This window comes from Sander vitreus, chromosome 21, assembly GCF_031162955.1.
Source record: "Sander vitreus isolate 19-12246 chromosome 21, sanVit1, whole genome shotgun sequence".
NCBI lineage: Eukaryota > Metazoa > Chordata > Actinopteri > Perciformes > Percidae > Sander > Sander vitreus.
The window spans coordinates 15,210,140-15,226,209 of NC_135875.1; the positions used below are offsets into that span (position 1 = coordinate 15,210,140).

The 16,070-nt window shown below is 41.1% G+C and overlaps 1 protein-coding gene across 6 annotated transcripts in view; it reads left to right on the top strand.

Moving 5' to 3' along the window:
- mpripa (myosin phosphatase Rho interacting protein a) overlaps positions 1-16,070 on the top strand; it is a 46,592-nt gene that overhangs the window by 20,928 nt on the left and 9,594 nt on the right. For 3 of the 6 annotated variants that reach the window (XR_013503776.1, XR_013503777.1, XM_078280027.1), the window contains exons 4-16: positions 1,060-1,211; positions 2,942-3,026; positions 5,669-5,722; positions 6,705-6,999; positions 7,328-7,874; positions 9,174-9,315; positions 9,493-9,609; positions 10,865-10,921; positions 11,036-11,104; positions 11,233-11,322; positions 13,424-13,533; positions 14,784-15,564; positions 15,661-15,777. Coding sequence is in view for 4 of the 6 variants with exons in the window: in XM_078280027.1 (XP_078136153.1) it covers positions 1,060-1,211; positions 2,942-3,026; positions 5,669-5,722; positions 6,705-6,999; positions 7,328-7,874; positions 9,174-9,315; positions 9,493-9,609; positions 10,865-10,921; positions 11,036-11,104; positions 11,233-11,322; positions 13,424-13,533; positions 14,784-15,564; positions 15,661-15,777 (2,616 nt within the window). In the remaining 2 variants the exon portion in view is untranslated. The remainder of the gene's footprint in view (positions 1-1,059; positions 1,212-2,941; positions 3,027-5,668; positions 5,723-6,704; positions 7,000-7,327; positions 7,875-9,173; positions 9,316-9,492; positions 9,610-10,864; positions 10,922-11,035; positions 11,105-11,232; positions 11,323-13,423; positions 13,534-14,783; positions 15,565-15,660; positions 15,778-16,070) is intronic. The other 3 variants (XM_078280030.1, XM_078280028.1, XM_078280029.1) reach the window with 3 other exon arrangements.

The following is a 16,070-nucleotide window of genomic DNA, read 5'->3' on the forward strand; positions in this document are numbered from 1 at the left end:
TGTAAGTACTCTAAGAAGTCTTTCTAAGAATGTGAAATACTTTTACAAAAACTGCATGACCATCACAACAGGTTCACTTGGAGCGATGCAGTGCAATGGACTAAAAAATAGATTATCTTATCTGGTCCAAGTTGAGCTAGCATGTCTCCATTCATTGTAAATGAGCCGTGGCTACATACAAAGACACTGTGTGCTTATATAAACCTGCATGTAAAAACCTTAAGTCACTGTACACAAAGTAGTATTGTTGTAGAAGTCCTGCGGTCGCGTTATTCATGGCTGACAGATGGCATCCATGTCAGTGTGCATAGTTAGGTTTACACCTCACAGCTAGGCATCAGACGGATTAAAACTCAAAACCGCTCAGTGAACCCATGAACTTACACGGTTTATAATTTGAACAGACAGTCCTCCCTAGAAAAGGCCTTTCAGGCTCTTTATGTAGTGGTGCAATATACAACATGGTGCAATATACAACATGACTGTGTAGATTTGGCCTGAGCGACCGATTGTGACGTACACAGGCTATATTCACATTGGAAGGGATGCAGTGTGAATAATCTTGAAGGAAATTCAATTGATAAATAATGTAAATAAGTATGACTTTTTGTATGCACCTGATTCTAGATACCATCCTTTTTTAAATAAAAAATGTGTTCATTTCTTTAACAGCTTCTAAAAGTGCATCATTATTACTGTGTTGATTATGGAGCCTGGATTAAGTGGCGACTATTAAAATCACCCTAATTATTGCCAGAGCGATAATTTCTTTTACAAATGGAGCTAGTGAAGTAAAAAGCTGCATATATCATGCAATTATGTACATTACATGCTGCAATATGTATCACAAGAAACAAAAATATTACAGCAAGCCCTAACAAGAACATTTGCCTGTGCACAGACTGCGATTATATCAGTGTGAGGTTTGCCAAACTTGGCAGGAAAATTGATGCTGGGGAGGACTGTGTGAGAAGACGGACGATGAGGAGGGATATGTGGGCACGTCTGTTCACTGCCCCACTTAACATTTTATCTATGCGTCTCTGTTGTGTCCTCCAGCCCAGCACTCTACCCCAGGGTACAATCAACATGAACCAGTGCTCCGACGTCATCGATGGAGAGTCCAGGACAGGTCAGAAGAACTCGCTGTGCATCCTGACACCTGAGAAAGAGCACTTCATACGGGCTGAGTGTAAAGAAATTATCAACGGGTAAGATATAAAGTAATAACCAGGGTTGTGATCTGTTAATGTCGGAATAACAAATAGATATCTGCCATTATATCGTCGGATTTAATATTGCCCAGGTAACCCTAACCCAGAGTACTTTGGCTTGAGTGGATAGGGATGACAGAGACTTGGACAAGGGAGAATAGTTGTGCGCAGCTGCCTTTGCTGCCAAAACTGCTCTGCTCCTTGCTGCCTCCTTTGGGCTGTGCTTTTTCAGAGACTTGGAATCCACACACTGCAGTGACAGTGCACATTTTTTAACTGTTCCCTCTCCCTGCCTCTCTAGCCCTCTCCCTGTGTTCACAAGCCCCCCACATATTGTACCTGGACACAGATCACAACACACAAGCTTTAAGCCTCATAATTGGGTTGTGCCTCTTCTCCACTGCTGCACAATCAAAGTGTGTTTCTGCACTGCACTCTCCCTCCCTGGCTGTAGCATACATACTATGGCTATTCTTAGGGAACTGTGACTCACACCACCCATCTCCGTTATGCTACCTGCTCTTTCACTGTACACCTCCCACTTGCCTATCATCTGGCTCCCATGTGTTGGTTCTGGGCCATCACACAATCATATTAGCCCTCGCAGAGGTTGCCTTTAGCTGACAGTGGTGTACCAACCAGGATTTACATTTTATTTATTATTTTTTTTGTGTTAAGCTCCTTACAAATGACATTGATTCATTACGTTACAGTATAATAACAGAGCTGCATGGGCACTTATTCATTTATAAATGTGTCACATGTTTGTTTCTACACTATGACAGGTTAGTGTGACACTCCACACCAAAGGTTTTCACTCTTTACAAAGTGGGTGGAGCAGATAAATGATTGATTGAATAATGTATTATTTTAATCATAAAAGAGCCAGGGGTTTCTGTATTGCATAAAGTTGTATATTTTACAATTCCATTAGGATTAGTGTTCATCTTGATGGCTATTTTAAGATGTATATTAAAGTCCAGATGAGTTTTAGTTATATTTTGTCCACGTAATCATTGTTATTTTTAGTCATTTAAGTAGACTAAATCTCTGGACTCTGAACATTTTAGTCTAGTTTCAGAAGACTATGAATGAGCATTTTAGTAAAACTTCAGCAAACTGCATCTGGGTTAGAATTCATCCAAATGATTTTGATTGATGATTCCCATGCATTACCTTGTGTGGAGTGAAAGTAGAATGATGGTGCTACAGTAGAGTGTGATTGCACAGCGGCATTGAACAGCTATGAGTGTGGGAGGATTATTTGTGCTGTGTAGTAAATACTGTATTTGTGCTTTTCAAGCACAAAACTAAATCCACCCCAGCTAATTAGATAATAATGTCCTCATGAATTGCTTTTTTTTGTCAAGAGCAAAAAAGCAAATGAAAATGATCAAGGAAAGTCAAATGTAACCACACCAGACTTTAAAATGATCTGTGTTGCCACCTAGAGGATTAGACGGTGACTAAATGTTCTGTCGCTGCATTACCTCACTGTTTAGATAGTAGAGGAGGTTTCATTTATAATACACTGTAGTTGTATCTTTTCTTTGAATCAGTTAGTGGTATTAGGTCATGCACATGCTTGTCCTGGCAAGTATAATGGTTTAAAGGTTGCTCCAGAGAACGTTGTCCCAGTCCTATATTGATCCACCACGGGTTGCAGTTTCTGTAGTCTTCATTTAGTGCCCCAAGAACAACAATGTTGACCGTTTCACTATTCGTAGGTGGCAGGAGGCTCTGACTGTATACCCCAGGACCAACAAGCAGAACCAGAAGAAAAAACGGAAGGTTGATGCACCCACTCAGCAGGTAATGCACCTATTCACACACCCCATAGCAAAGTGCTTTTACATTGCTCACACTGAGCTATTGTGTACGGATGGGCTCTTGAATGCTGCCTAATCCTGGCAAACCTAAACCTGTGCACAGATGTCTAGCAGATAATAAGGAGAGGAGGATGCTACAGCTTTAGTGAAATTAGAGATGAACAGTATTTTGGGATTATAAGGTTTAGGTGATTTAAAAGAATTTGGTCATTCCAGTACCAAGTGCAGCAACAATTCTGATGCGAATCTCGTTTAGTAACTGTGCTTGTTTGCGTTATAACTGAAGTATTTCTAAAATGACAGCTAATGTGTCATTTTTAGCTCCTAGTATGATTTCATGCTCACACTTTGAATGTTGATAATACTTTATATCAACACTATTTGAAATAAGATGAGCATTATAAATGATCCACATGTGGTAAAGGTGCCATTGCTATAGCAAAGAAAGAACATACCGTATATTTAAGGACAACATATGCTGTGGAAGTATGCAGTATGAAGGCTTTTCATTCCACTCAAACTACACGAGAGAGAGAGAGAGAGAGAGAGAGAGAGAGAGAGAGAGAGAGAGAGAGAGAGAGAGAGAGAGAGAGAGAGAGAGAGAGAGAGAGAGAGAGAGAGAGAGAGAGAGAGAGAGAGAGAGAGAGAGAGAGAGAGAGAGAGAGAGAGAGAGAGAGAGAGAGACACACACACACACAGAGTATCACCTGGTTAGAAGGCAGCAGACATAACTGTGCTATCAAAATATTCCTGAGCAAACAATCACAGGTAATGATGACCGCTGCCTGCTAAAATAACAGTCAGCAGTAACTTACAGCAATGTGACCATGATCCTTTCGCTTATGAAACTGCTTCATTGTCACGTCCAGCAGCTGCTGTCTCACCTGCCAGGCTTTTGCCTTTTTTTTTTTTTTTTTTGTGACTAAGTTGACGCTCTTAGTCCGATTAAAGACTTGAAGTTGGGGTCTGTAAAAGGGTCCTTGACCAACACAGTCTAAATCCCTGCCCTAAACCCTAGAAACATCCCCTATGTGCCCTGTGGAAGTGAGTGAGTGTAGGTCAACGGCTCAAAATGCTCATGAGGACTGGAACAATACTTGTAAAATTACGTTGTGAGTAAAATGCTCAAAATGGCTCAACATGTTCATGAAGGATCCTGATTATACAACGTGACAGCTCTTGGAGACTTATTGAGAATGCACGTCAAAGTCTGTGAGTCTGTAAAGGTGGACTTTAGGGCTTGAATTCCCTGTAGTGCTCTTCAATAGCTGACTTTCCACATTGACCACCCTGTAGAGAGACACAGAAAGATTTCCTCACGGAGAGCAATGTCTTTAGAAGGACTCAAAATAAATAAAATAAAATTAGTATATCCACACACAGTTTAGCAACTATAAAACAATACACAGTTGCGTTCAACAATCTGAGAGCAAGGTAAGCAGCGTCATTGCAGCGGTGTGTGTGACATCCACCACAAACTTAATGCTTATAGAGAATAAGAATGCACTTTTTATGTCAGTGCAGTCAGATTTCTCCCTGGTAGGTAGAAATAACATATTGTTACTATTATTATAGTAATGGTTTCAATTTTCAAGATTAAATATATTAGATTGTATAATATTTTACCACCCATACAGCTTTCACCCTTCCCTACCTACTTTTTTGATGTGAGGTCAAATTTGTGGTGAGTGCCCACAAAGTTCTCTCTGAAGTTCATTGTCTGGCTCCTCTAATGACGGTGCCCTGAATCAGACAGGCTGACCCCAACAGGCTCATTTGCAGAGGGACAGCGGTGACACAGTGATGACATTGACTGTTTCTTATGTATTGCTATGTTCATCAACAGTACTTGTCCTTGTAGATTAATGTACTTGCTATAAACTACAATTGTATTTTATCTCAATAGGTTGTTGATTTCTGCTTTAAATAACAACACTAGCTCAAAAACCTGGCTGATGCTGTACAAAAGTTCTTTTTTTGCATGTGTGTGAAGTGAGCATCACTTGAAATAACAGTCAAGCGGTTAAGGCCAAGCCATATAATTAGGGCTGATAATGTGTGAGGGTGATTATGCTTTCACTGCTTGTCTGTCTGTTTCTATCATTGTCTCCAGGGCTGTTCAGTTGTTTTGGGTTGGAAATGTGATATTGATTGTCACAGATAAAAACCCACAACACGTTGTGTTAAGGCTCACATTTCCACCTGAAAGCTCTCCTCCCACTTTGAATTAAGTTACTAGTGGCATATGCTCAGAAACTATTATAAATACTTAAGCACGGTAACATGTTTGCAATCTGGGTAGTGCCCCTAAATTGAAGCACTGACCTTTAGTACAAAACAATTATATGACTGGAAACATACGTGTCTCATATTGTAACTGAAATAAGTTTTTACTTTCAGATTCATGTGTTGGCTATTAAGCAACAAAACTCTTAACATCTTGTAATATTATATTCTTTATTTTTGCATGAACTTGGTCTAAATAAGAACCAAGCTAAACACCGAAGTTCAAATAATACAAAAAATATAAAATCATTGAGAGAGATTTTTGGGTCTATCTGTATTGTTTATAAATCAGCACTACATATCTTACATTAACATCTAAGGTTTTTTTGTGACTGGCAGGGTGGAGAAACTGCAAGCCAGTGTTTATCCACTGAAGACATGAATGGACACCCAGTGAGTTCAGCTTTGCCAAATGTCTTGTCCTGCTTCACCCTTAGTGGCTTTGAACTCCCAGCCCAATAAATTGTATTTATTATAATCCCAATCAATCCAGGTGAAGGGTAGATAAAAATGACATGCTTTCTCCTTCTCTCTCCGATACTGACAGAGTGATTATTAGCACAATAGCATGTTTGTGGATGTTCAACTAGGCTGATGTTTGAGGGGTCACTTTGCTTTGGTAATCTTTCTTTCCCCTCTGATGAACTCAAATGATCTCGCAAGTCTGCCAAACACCGACAGGGCCTTTTAATGTGCTGACTTTGAACACAACAGCAATGAGTGATTGATTTCTCTCTTTGTATTCATCTATCAGATGAAGATAATCTACATGGTTTTTATCCTAGAAATTCTGTTCCAATATATTCCTCCTCTGCAGAATGTCTTTTTTAGTTCTATGTTTCCCTCAATTAGACAGGTGTGTTTGCCATGAATTACCTTTTTGTTCTTTGTCAAGCTGTTAATCTCTCTCCTTTCCACGCATCCTTCTTCTTTTTCCCCAGAATTAGTAATTTTACCTATGATGAAAGATATTTTTCTTTGCTTTGTCACTTTAAGTATTAGATTTACCTGACACATACACATGAAAAACCCAAGAAGTCAAAAAAGCAAAACCACTGTGCTGTGAACACCAATTACCTCTTCAAACTAAAGCCATAGATTACTTTGCTGTGCAGAAAGCTTACTTTCACTGAGTAGCCCAACGTTGAACGAACTGGAAGTAATAAGTGAAATAATCTGTTATAATGATGGGTGTGATTGGCTTTGAAGCACATACAGTATACATCAAGAAGTCAGGATTTAAAGAATATATATATATATATATATATATATACACACACACACACACACACTCTTTCTGTTTGAGTTTTTCACATTTACTTTTTAGTATTTAATTGTTCTTCAATCTTTTTCCTTCTGTTATTCCTTTTTGTAGTCTCTCTGTGACCTTACCTCCCATTATGTAATTTCCTCTTCCCATCCACTCCTTCCAACCCAAACCTGCACCCAGGAGCCTGGCCCTGCCAAGGTGACGGTGACCAGCAGCGGGGGAAGCATCCCTTGCCTGCCAAGCAGCATTGCCAGTGCTGAGCGAGTCCCATTGAGCCGTGCCACTCTGTGGCAGGAGGAGAGCCGCTGGAGCAGGGCCACCATCCCCTGCAGCCGCAGTTCCTCCTGCCTGAGCCAGCTGAGCCAGAGCCAGCCAGACTCCAGTATCACTACTCAAGATGGTGAGGACTAAGATGACCTCCTGTATTTACCTCCTGTACTATATGTTTGCTATTCACAACTAACATAAAGGCACTCTCACATGGCTCACTTTTAGTTTACTTCCTTCACCTGAGGATTACGCATAAGCTTTTTCAGGCCCTTGACCATCAGTCTTCACTAGTTGAGGAAATAGGGACTAGTCTTTTTGATAGCCATATGTCACAAACTTTTTCGTCACTATTTTGCAGAATACAATACAGTAGATATGTAATGTATGTTCACACATTTAGCATTACATACAGAATGTTTTGGGTTTTTCATATTGGTGGCACTGTGTCCTTGCTTCAGATGGCGGCACCGTTAGCACCGGACGCAAGGTACGAGTGGAGAGTGGTTACTTTTCGCTGGAGAAGACCAAGTCAGAGCCTTCTCCACAGCACTCTCATCCACCACAGCCACTGCATCTGCCCCTGTCCTCTTCAGCATCCTCCTCCTCTTTAGGAGCTCTCAGTCCCAGGTACAACTCTGAGTCTGAATCCCAACCTTCCCCTTATCAACCCTCCCAAGATTCTCTCCCTTCTCCAGGTGCGCTTGTCTCTCCCAGCTACTCCACCATCAGCTCCTCCCAGAGCTCGCTGGACTCCGAACCCAGTGGGACTACACCCACCTGGGAGGGACGCAGTGGTGGTGGAGGAAGCACCGGTAGTGTCAGTGGTGGAGACGGCAGACTGGGCCGGTCTGGCAGGGAGTATACTGCGCTGTCCGATGTGCCACGGGCGCGCAGACTGAGTTACCGCGAAGCCTTCCGCTCAGAAAAAAAGCGGCAAGAGCTGAGGGCACGGACACGGAGTCCTGGCAGAGAGGAGGTGGCTCGGCTGTTCGGACAGGAGCGCAGGTAAAAGGTTATGGATAAGTGTCATGCTCGGCACACTGCAAAAATATTCTGCAGAGACATTTTAAGTCGCATATCATAGCAGAAAAATACATGCGGATTCACTTGATAATCATTAATGAGCCACTGGTTGTTAGCCCTTGATTTATCCTTAAAACATATAGCTAGCATGCCAAGTAAAATATTATGTGAAGCTCACGCATTGCCTAAAGCATTCAGCATTTTAGTTTTGTTTAGCACCACCCCGTGGCTGCTGTCCTTAAGGCACTCCTATAGCTTTTGTTATTGCTGCCTCCCCTAGCTTTACCAGTGGTTTGCCATTAATAATTTGAGGATTGAAATGCATTTTTTACTTTACTTACTATTGATCTCTTACCTTCTGCTCTTGCTACTTTGCTAGTTTGTTTTGTTGTTTCAATCTTTTCCAGGGGCTACTGAACAGAGCTTCTCAGCGCTAATGCTCAACCAACCCTTCCATCCCTGTCCCAATGCTGTTCCCTGCTGGTTACCGCTGATTCCTGCTTTCTTTCATTTCATCTCTGTACTGCCTGGGAACACACACACACACACACACACACACACACACACACACACACACACACACACACACACACACACACACACACACACACACGGTTTGTGCTGATGGTTGATTTACGTACAGTTTGATCGCTCCTCCTTTCTTGTGCACACACACACACAAAAAACTCATACACATTTATTTACAACTGCAAAGCCTTAAGGTAACGCCGACTGTGTTGCCATTGCTGCTACTTCTGCAAATCGTTTAATCCACCATCCTAGTCATTTTCCTTTTCTTCTAAAGTTTAATCTCTCATCATATAACCCCTAATCTTTATTCTTTGATGTATCTCTGGATTGGTCTCTTTGGGGATATTACCTCTACCTTGCACATTGTCTATGAAAGGAACTTTGAGTCTAGAATGATGTTCAAAGTCAAACTTCCTACATATTGTATGAAAATGTTGTGCCGTAATAGCAGTGTTGCATTCTGCACGCAATAAACTGAAACTACTTGTGTTCATCATGGACATTGATTTTGGCTCAAATTTACTTTCATATCATGCTTTGATCCTGTTTTTATGCTGATTCTGCCACCATTTGAGGATGATGTGCTGCAGTTTTTGAGAAGTTTTTTTTTTTTTTTTTTTTAATGCTGCAAAATGATATAAAGAGATATTCAACTCATTGTCAGACAAGACGTTTATGTTGAGTGAAATGTTGTATGTGCTCTGTCTTGAATACATCTTTTGAAGAGAATGGTCCTTTTGTGTCTCATAGGCGTTCTCAAGTCATTGGCCGATTCGAGGAGGGTCAGCCTGTAGAGCGCATGGACACAAGCAGCTCCCATGAGCCCGCCGCTAATGCCACGCTAATCCAGAGACAAGGCCGCAGTGAGAGGCGCTATCTGGCTAACAAACATGTATGCTATTCTTTTTGTTAATCCTGAACAACTAAATCTAAAAATGTGTACAATACTAAAATAAATCACTGAATGGCATATGCACTATACAATGAGAATTAAAAAGCATAATCTCATTACTTTGATAAGGGATTACTTCTAATTTCTAATGATATTTAATAAATAATTTTTTTAAAGGAGATGTCACTGGATGCAGGAAAAGATCGTTCAGTCCCTGATGTGTCCAGCACCACCTTTGCTAATTTAAGAAGAGCCAAGTCACTGGACCGCAGAGTCACCGAGTCCTCAATGACTGTGAGTACTGACAGTACTTCTAAAGTGTATAGGGGCCATAACCAGTGGACTAAAAATTTATTTCAAGGTCCTTTTTAAATGGCTTTGTGATTCAAGATTGAGATGCAGATAAAATTGTATGATCCCTCACCACCTTCCCACCCATGACAACGGCCAATTGTGTTCAATGGAGCACTTTCAGAAGCGCTGCAGCAGAGATTGAACCCATTATACTGCAGTGGTGGTTTGTTAGTTTTTCTACTTATTCACCACATAAACCAACTTTTTTTGTAATGTGCACTGCTCAGGAGAATGACAGTATGCACTGGTCAGCGCACATAATTGAATTTCAATTATGCATGCACCCAAACAACACTGCGACTCCACATGCTGCTGCATACACAATATTAAATCAACACTTGTTTCTTCAGTCATCCCAAGTGAAATTAAAGTATGCCTAAAGTTGCTTAAGGTTGCACTGGTCTTCTTTCTGACGTCTGACTCCTACCAAACTGACTGCTACTGATCTGAGGTCTGTTCAGTGCTGCAGGGGTGATCCAGTCACTGTGTGGTTGGTCTCTCTGGCTGAGCTGACACACACACTCATATACACACCACTGCTGCCACCGCTACTGATGATTATAAATAGCCAGCACAGATGCAGCCGCAGTCGTGTGTATGTCCCCGGACAGACAGACAGAAGCAGATTGTCAACATTTGAAGTGAAGGCAGTTAGGTATCAGAATGACTCTCTGCCAGGCGGTGACACCACACCTGATGAAGCTCAACAAAAACAAGGTATTGTTGAGTGAGCAGAGGCCAGGTTTTGGACAAATGCTTTACTTTCAAGTCTATAAACAGACTTGAGCTTGGTTTCAATGTGCAGCAGTTTGTGTTTCACAGGGAAAGTCCAGCTCCCGCCAGTCGGTCTCTTTAGCTGAAGCTACGTAACTGCACTTATACTTCTTGAGCTGAGGTAGTGACCTAATGTAATGTGTACATATACATATGCAGTAGTGTTTAGGGAGATGTTGACTATATATTCTGATTACTCAGTGATGAATGCTCACTTAGTGACAACTTCCAATATAGTGACAAATTAAAGTACAATAAACAAAGTGTTAAATTTTGTTTTTGCCCTCTTTTTTTGTTGTTGATGTGGTTGATGTTTAATCAAGAGTCACTTCTAAGTGGTAGCTGTCTTTTTTTTTTTTTTTAAATGAGTTAATCTAGTTCATCATGTAATATCACATCACTCTGTCTGTTTTAATTGCAGCCGGATCTGCTGAACTTCAAAAAAGGATGGATGACAAAGCTGTACGAAGACGGAATGGTACTTTTCTTTCATTAATGGGATTAAATGACATGTCATCTACTGAAAAAAAAAAAATCATATTATACCCATAGAGGATCGGTGAAACAATTAATGGTTTCTTTCATCCCTTAGTGGAAGAAACACTGGTTTGTCCTGACAGATCAGAGTTTGAGGTACTACAAGGACTCAATAGCCGAGGAGGTAAAATTATCTTCAAGAGACTGTGTGGTTTTGACAGTTATTTAGAATGAATAGGCAATTACCTAGGACCTGTTGTTGTTGTTGTTTGTTCTGTTTTGGGTTTTTGTTTAAAACATTTTTTCCTTTAGGCTTCAGAACTGGATGGGGAGATTGACCTCTCCGCATGTTATGATGTCAAAGAGTTCCCGGTCCAGAGGAATTATGGCTTCCAAATCCTGGTGAGTGGTGATTCTTCATGTCATCGATTTGTCTTGCGTCATTAATCACGAGTAAAGATGTAACTCATTGTCTACACACTTGAGCTCTGCTGTCTCCTGCCAGTCTATATCCAGCCATGTGATGCAGCTTTAGGTATCAGGTTTTGTCTTTCTGAAACGATTCTTTGTCCTTCATGATGGATGTCACTTGACTTGTCATCTCTCTGTGAGAGGCTGACATCATAGTGGTCTAAATCTGCTGCAGCCGTCGTCAGCCCTGCTTGTCTCTCTGAACCCTTGTGCCCCTCATCCTGCACAATATATTTACCTAACCTCTTGCATTCAAAAGCCCCGTCCTTGTCTACATTTACTCACCACTCCCCCTTTCAAAAACAATTATGTTTACAGTAATTTAACTCTGACCTATAATTGCATAATAGTTCTGCAGTTCTATGGATCCTGCTGTGAACACCATGACAGAATAGTTTCGTCATATAATCCTTTGGCCATTAAACATTTTTAGCACTTGTTGCTGGCAAAATACTTACCGGACGCATGTAGTTGCAATGCAGTTCAATCGTTATCCATTTGATGCCAGTGTAGGTTTTGTTCCTGCTACATACAGTATTGGGTTTAAATTTGACATAATAATCCTACATGAGGAGAGCGGTTGCTTTTGTTTACATTTGCTTGATGCAACTTCCCCTAGCTATTTTCTCTGGTGGAAGTCAGAAATAGAGAATTAGAGGGGATCGTTGTCTCTTTGGCTGAGAACATGGGTTTGGTGTCGAGAAATTAATAACTCCAGTATTTATGTCTACTCCCTCTGCTCCATGGCTGCACTTGGAGGGGCTGCTGTTCTGCTGTTGCAGTTAAAGCAGTGGAATAAAGTACCTGGTTAATTAAACCACATTACTGTGTCCTCAGAAGCTTTAATAAATAACTGTCCACTTGTGTGTTCTTGTATCACTTACATTCCACAAGAGGTCCCTGTAAAAAAGGTTTAAGTTAAATGTATTGCACACAAAGTAAAGCTAAGGCCGTTGAGTGTAGGATGTTTAAAGGGATATTTGTAATGCTAGAACAGTTTTCTTGCCAATCTTTGGCAGTCTAGGGCATTAGGAAGACAGATGGCAACTACATGTAATGTGTAATTGTATATGTAAAAGTGTTGCATCTGCCTCAACTCATTTGTAAAGCTAGAGACTATTAACATTAAATGATATTTGTAAAGAATGCCAAAACCGCACATAAATTATTCAAATATATTGTCCGATGAAATAGGTCAGTAGCAGTAGCGGTTTCACATCCATTCTAAACTGCACTCAAGCTTCCTAAATTTGTGACAAAGCAACAGCCCTGAAGGGTCCAGCGCACTGGGTGTTCAGTGCAACAACAGCAACACATTGTTTTCCACATTAAAAAAATAGTTTTAGATGAGGTTTATGAAAATTGTATAAAACTCTGCATTTTGCTATTATGTCGTGGCAAAAGAGGAGTAGCAATCATAATCACAAAATCTAGCAAATCACCCCTAGCAGAAAGGTTTGTAGATTCTATTGCACATAAAACAGAAACATTCTTGGTTACTTGTAGTCTAGATGGTGTAGTGATAGCCGGGGGGGAAAAAGCTTTCAAAACATGAGCTCCAGTGAAGTCTAACCGAGTAGAGCAAAGGAGATGTTTTCCTCATTTCAGTTTTTTTAACGGTTTAGTCTGCTGCTGATAAAACTGCGTTCTGAGTGGGCTGCAGCTACTTGCTTATGGAGAGAATGTAGATTGTAACTAAGTAGAAGTTTTTAATTTTTCACTCAAAATGTTAACAAATATTCTGCATTAAAGCTAATTTTACAAATACAATTATTTTAAAGAAGTTACTGAAGGAAATCTTAAGCCGTCAATATAAGTAGTCTACCCACCACCTGTGGTTACAGTCAGTGAAAGAAGAGCAACAAATGAGTCTGTCTGGCTTGCATTGTCTAATTCAACTGCTGCCTGTCTTAATTCTATTTTAGACTTTTAGACAAAAACGTGCTTTGTTTTTTCAGTGTCAAAAAGGTATTTTAATCCATGTTGTCGCATCCCTGTCAGTCATTTAAATGAAATGCCTTTCTGTTTTCAGTGTAAAGAGGGAGTGTGCACCCTGTCAGCCATGACCTCTGGAATCCGTCGCAACTGGATTCAGGCCATCATGAAGAATGTGCGACCAACTATTGCCCCCGATGTCACCCGGTAAAACCCAAAGAGGATTAACGCTTCAACCACTGGCAGATACAACCGCTGCTTTCTCACTTGTTTTATTTGAATCCCTCTCTTCCTCACCCTCTTTCCTTCTTTCTCTTCCTCCCTCAACCGGTATTTTCAACCTGCTTCCAGGAAAAACATCACTCTGAAACTATCCGTTCTGAAGCCCAGGTTGGAGTGCTTGTGTGTTGAATATCTTCTCCCTCCTCGAAACAGTGATGTAATTGCTCAGCAATGTCAGCACCAGCGTGTTTGTCGTCCCATCTTATGTCATGTGATTGTTGAGTAATGTCTCCCTATCTGTTGTGCCACTATAGAGACACACGCTGCAATCCCATCAACCTACTAGAATAACCCACTCAACCTCCTGTTGATCAACAGCAGAGAGTGATTTGAATGGGTAACTCTGTAACTTTTGGAAATGATCACAGAACAATAACAAAATCACAACTGTAGCACAGACGGAAAAAGCCTTGAGTGAATGAGAAGAGCTGGCTTATGAAGTTCTATTTTTTTTGTTCCAAAACCACAGTTCACCTGAGGGTTTTTATAAGTACCTAACCTTTTTTTGTGTTTTTAAAAGCGGGGTATTGCCACATGATGCTGTATACACGCTCTGACCGGCATTTACTGAAAACTAACTTTAAACTCTGTCAGTGGGTCTCTGAGGCAGCTCTCTTCAAGGGGAGAATGTGTGATATTTTTGGTATTTCTGCAAAGACGCCTCACAGACACCTCTTTCTCATTCTTGAGCTCTGTGCCTTCTCATTTTCCCCTTACTCATACATGCTGAAACCTCCGCACACAACGTGGTTAAAATAGATTATTCTGTCAGGACACTTTATTTTTTATTTTTTTTTAAATGCTTTGCCCCTCAACACCATGAGTGCCAATCAAACACATTTTTCACCTTAAGCTACTACTGTATACAAATAGCAGCTAAAGGCAGGCGTCTGTCATCAGGCTTACCACAGATTATGACTGTTAACACCAAAGCTGCTTTTAGCTTAATGCAGTGTGCCCTATAAGCATTTTGATGTTGATGCTTTGACTTTAAAGCATTTCACTGATTATCATGCTTTTAATGCGCAATTAAATGATGCTGCACTGCCACAAATGCATTGTTGTTTGTCCAGCAAAGCTTCATGTAAAAGTATTGTAGCTCGAGCTGATATAAAAAGATTGATCGTGTTATGTTAAAGCCATCTTACATTTCTTTTTTTGTGTTGTCCATTCAGATCCTTCCCAGAGGAGAAGACAAAGGCCCACGTGATGTTGGAGACGTGTCCACAGGCCACCCCTGAGCCAAGCCCCAGTCCTGTGACTCCCAAGTCTGATGTCCACAGACAGCTAGCTTGCAACAATGCCTCTGCCCCTCCCTCTGAGCCCCTTAAAAGCCGAGTTCGTGAGCGCAGACGAGAGGGCCGCTCCAAGACTTTTGACTGGTCTGAGTTCAAAATGGAACAGACCGAAAAGCCTGCGAAGGAACGAGCAGACACAGTCGACCTCAGCTCATCATTCTCCACAACATCCTCATATTGCTCTCCCTCCTCTTCCCCTTCCTCTATAGCGTCCTCTCCTGTGTCTACCTCTTCCATCCAAACCTCTTCTGTGTCAGGTGCACCTTCTATGACCGTAGAAGCAGAAAAGGAGAATGTTATGAGGGGTGATGGTGTCCCTCTACATAGCACAACCAGTGCAACCCACATGCCAAATACTGTCACTGTTACCATGATCTCCACGCTAAACACTACATCACCGGTACAGCCGTCGATACCTGAATGCCAAGAGCAAGGAAAGATGGAAGTAGACCACCCTACGGCCATGTGTCCTGCCAGTGAAGATAAGAAGGACAGCAGAACTTCAGGTGTCCGAGAAGAGATTGAGCAACGATGGCATCAGGTGGAGACAACACCGTTAAGAGAAGAGAAGCAAGTGCCCATCAACACAGCTTCAGGAAACTCTGGTAACTCTGACAGATTGCCTGCACATGAGCTTGCTGCGCTGCTAGACAAAGAGGTGCGTTTCCTCAGTGCGTTCATATACATACATACATAATCATAGTATGGGAGCATCTTGTGCCATTCATTATTTCTTCTTTCTTTTTTTGTTCAGTTGGGACAGAAGCAGCAGGAGCTGGACCGACTACAGAAGCAAAACAACGTTTTAAAAGAGCAGTTGGAGGATGCTCTAGGGAGAGAACAAAGTGCCAGAGCGGGCTATGTGCTACAGGTACTACACTCACCATCGTGCAGGATTTGTATGCATTTTAAAATGGACAACATGTACGAATCGAATTCCAACATGAATTTTGATGAAGAAATCTTAAGCATTAAAATGTTTATAATGGTTTTAAGGTTTGCAAGATAGTATAAATGTATTGGTCAAACGTGGTGCAGTAAATGTTATCAACTGTTATTGTGTAGATTGCATTTCTGTTATACAGTCTACTTGCTCATGATAGATCTAATTTATGTGTGTCTACTGTAACTTATAAAATTCTACTAACAGGTGTGGGTGTTTAT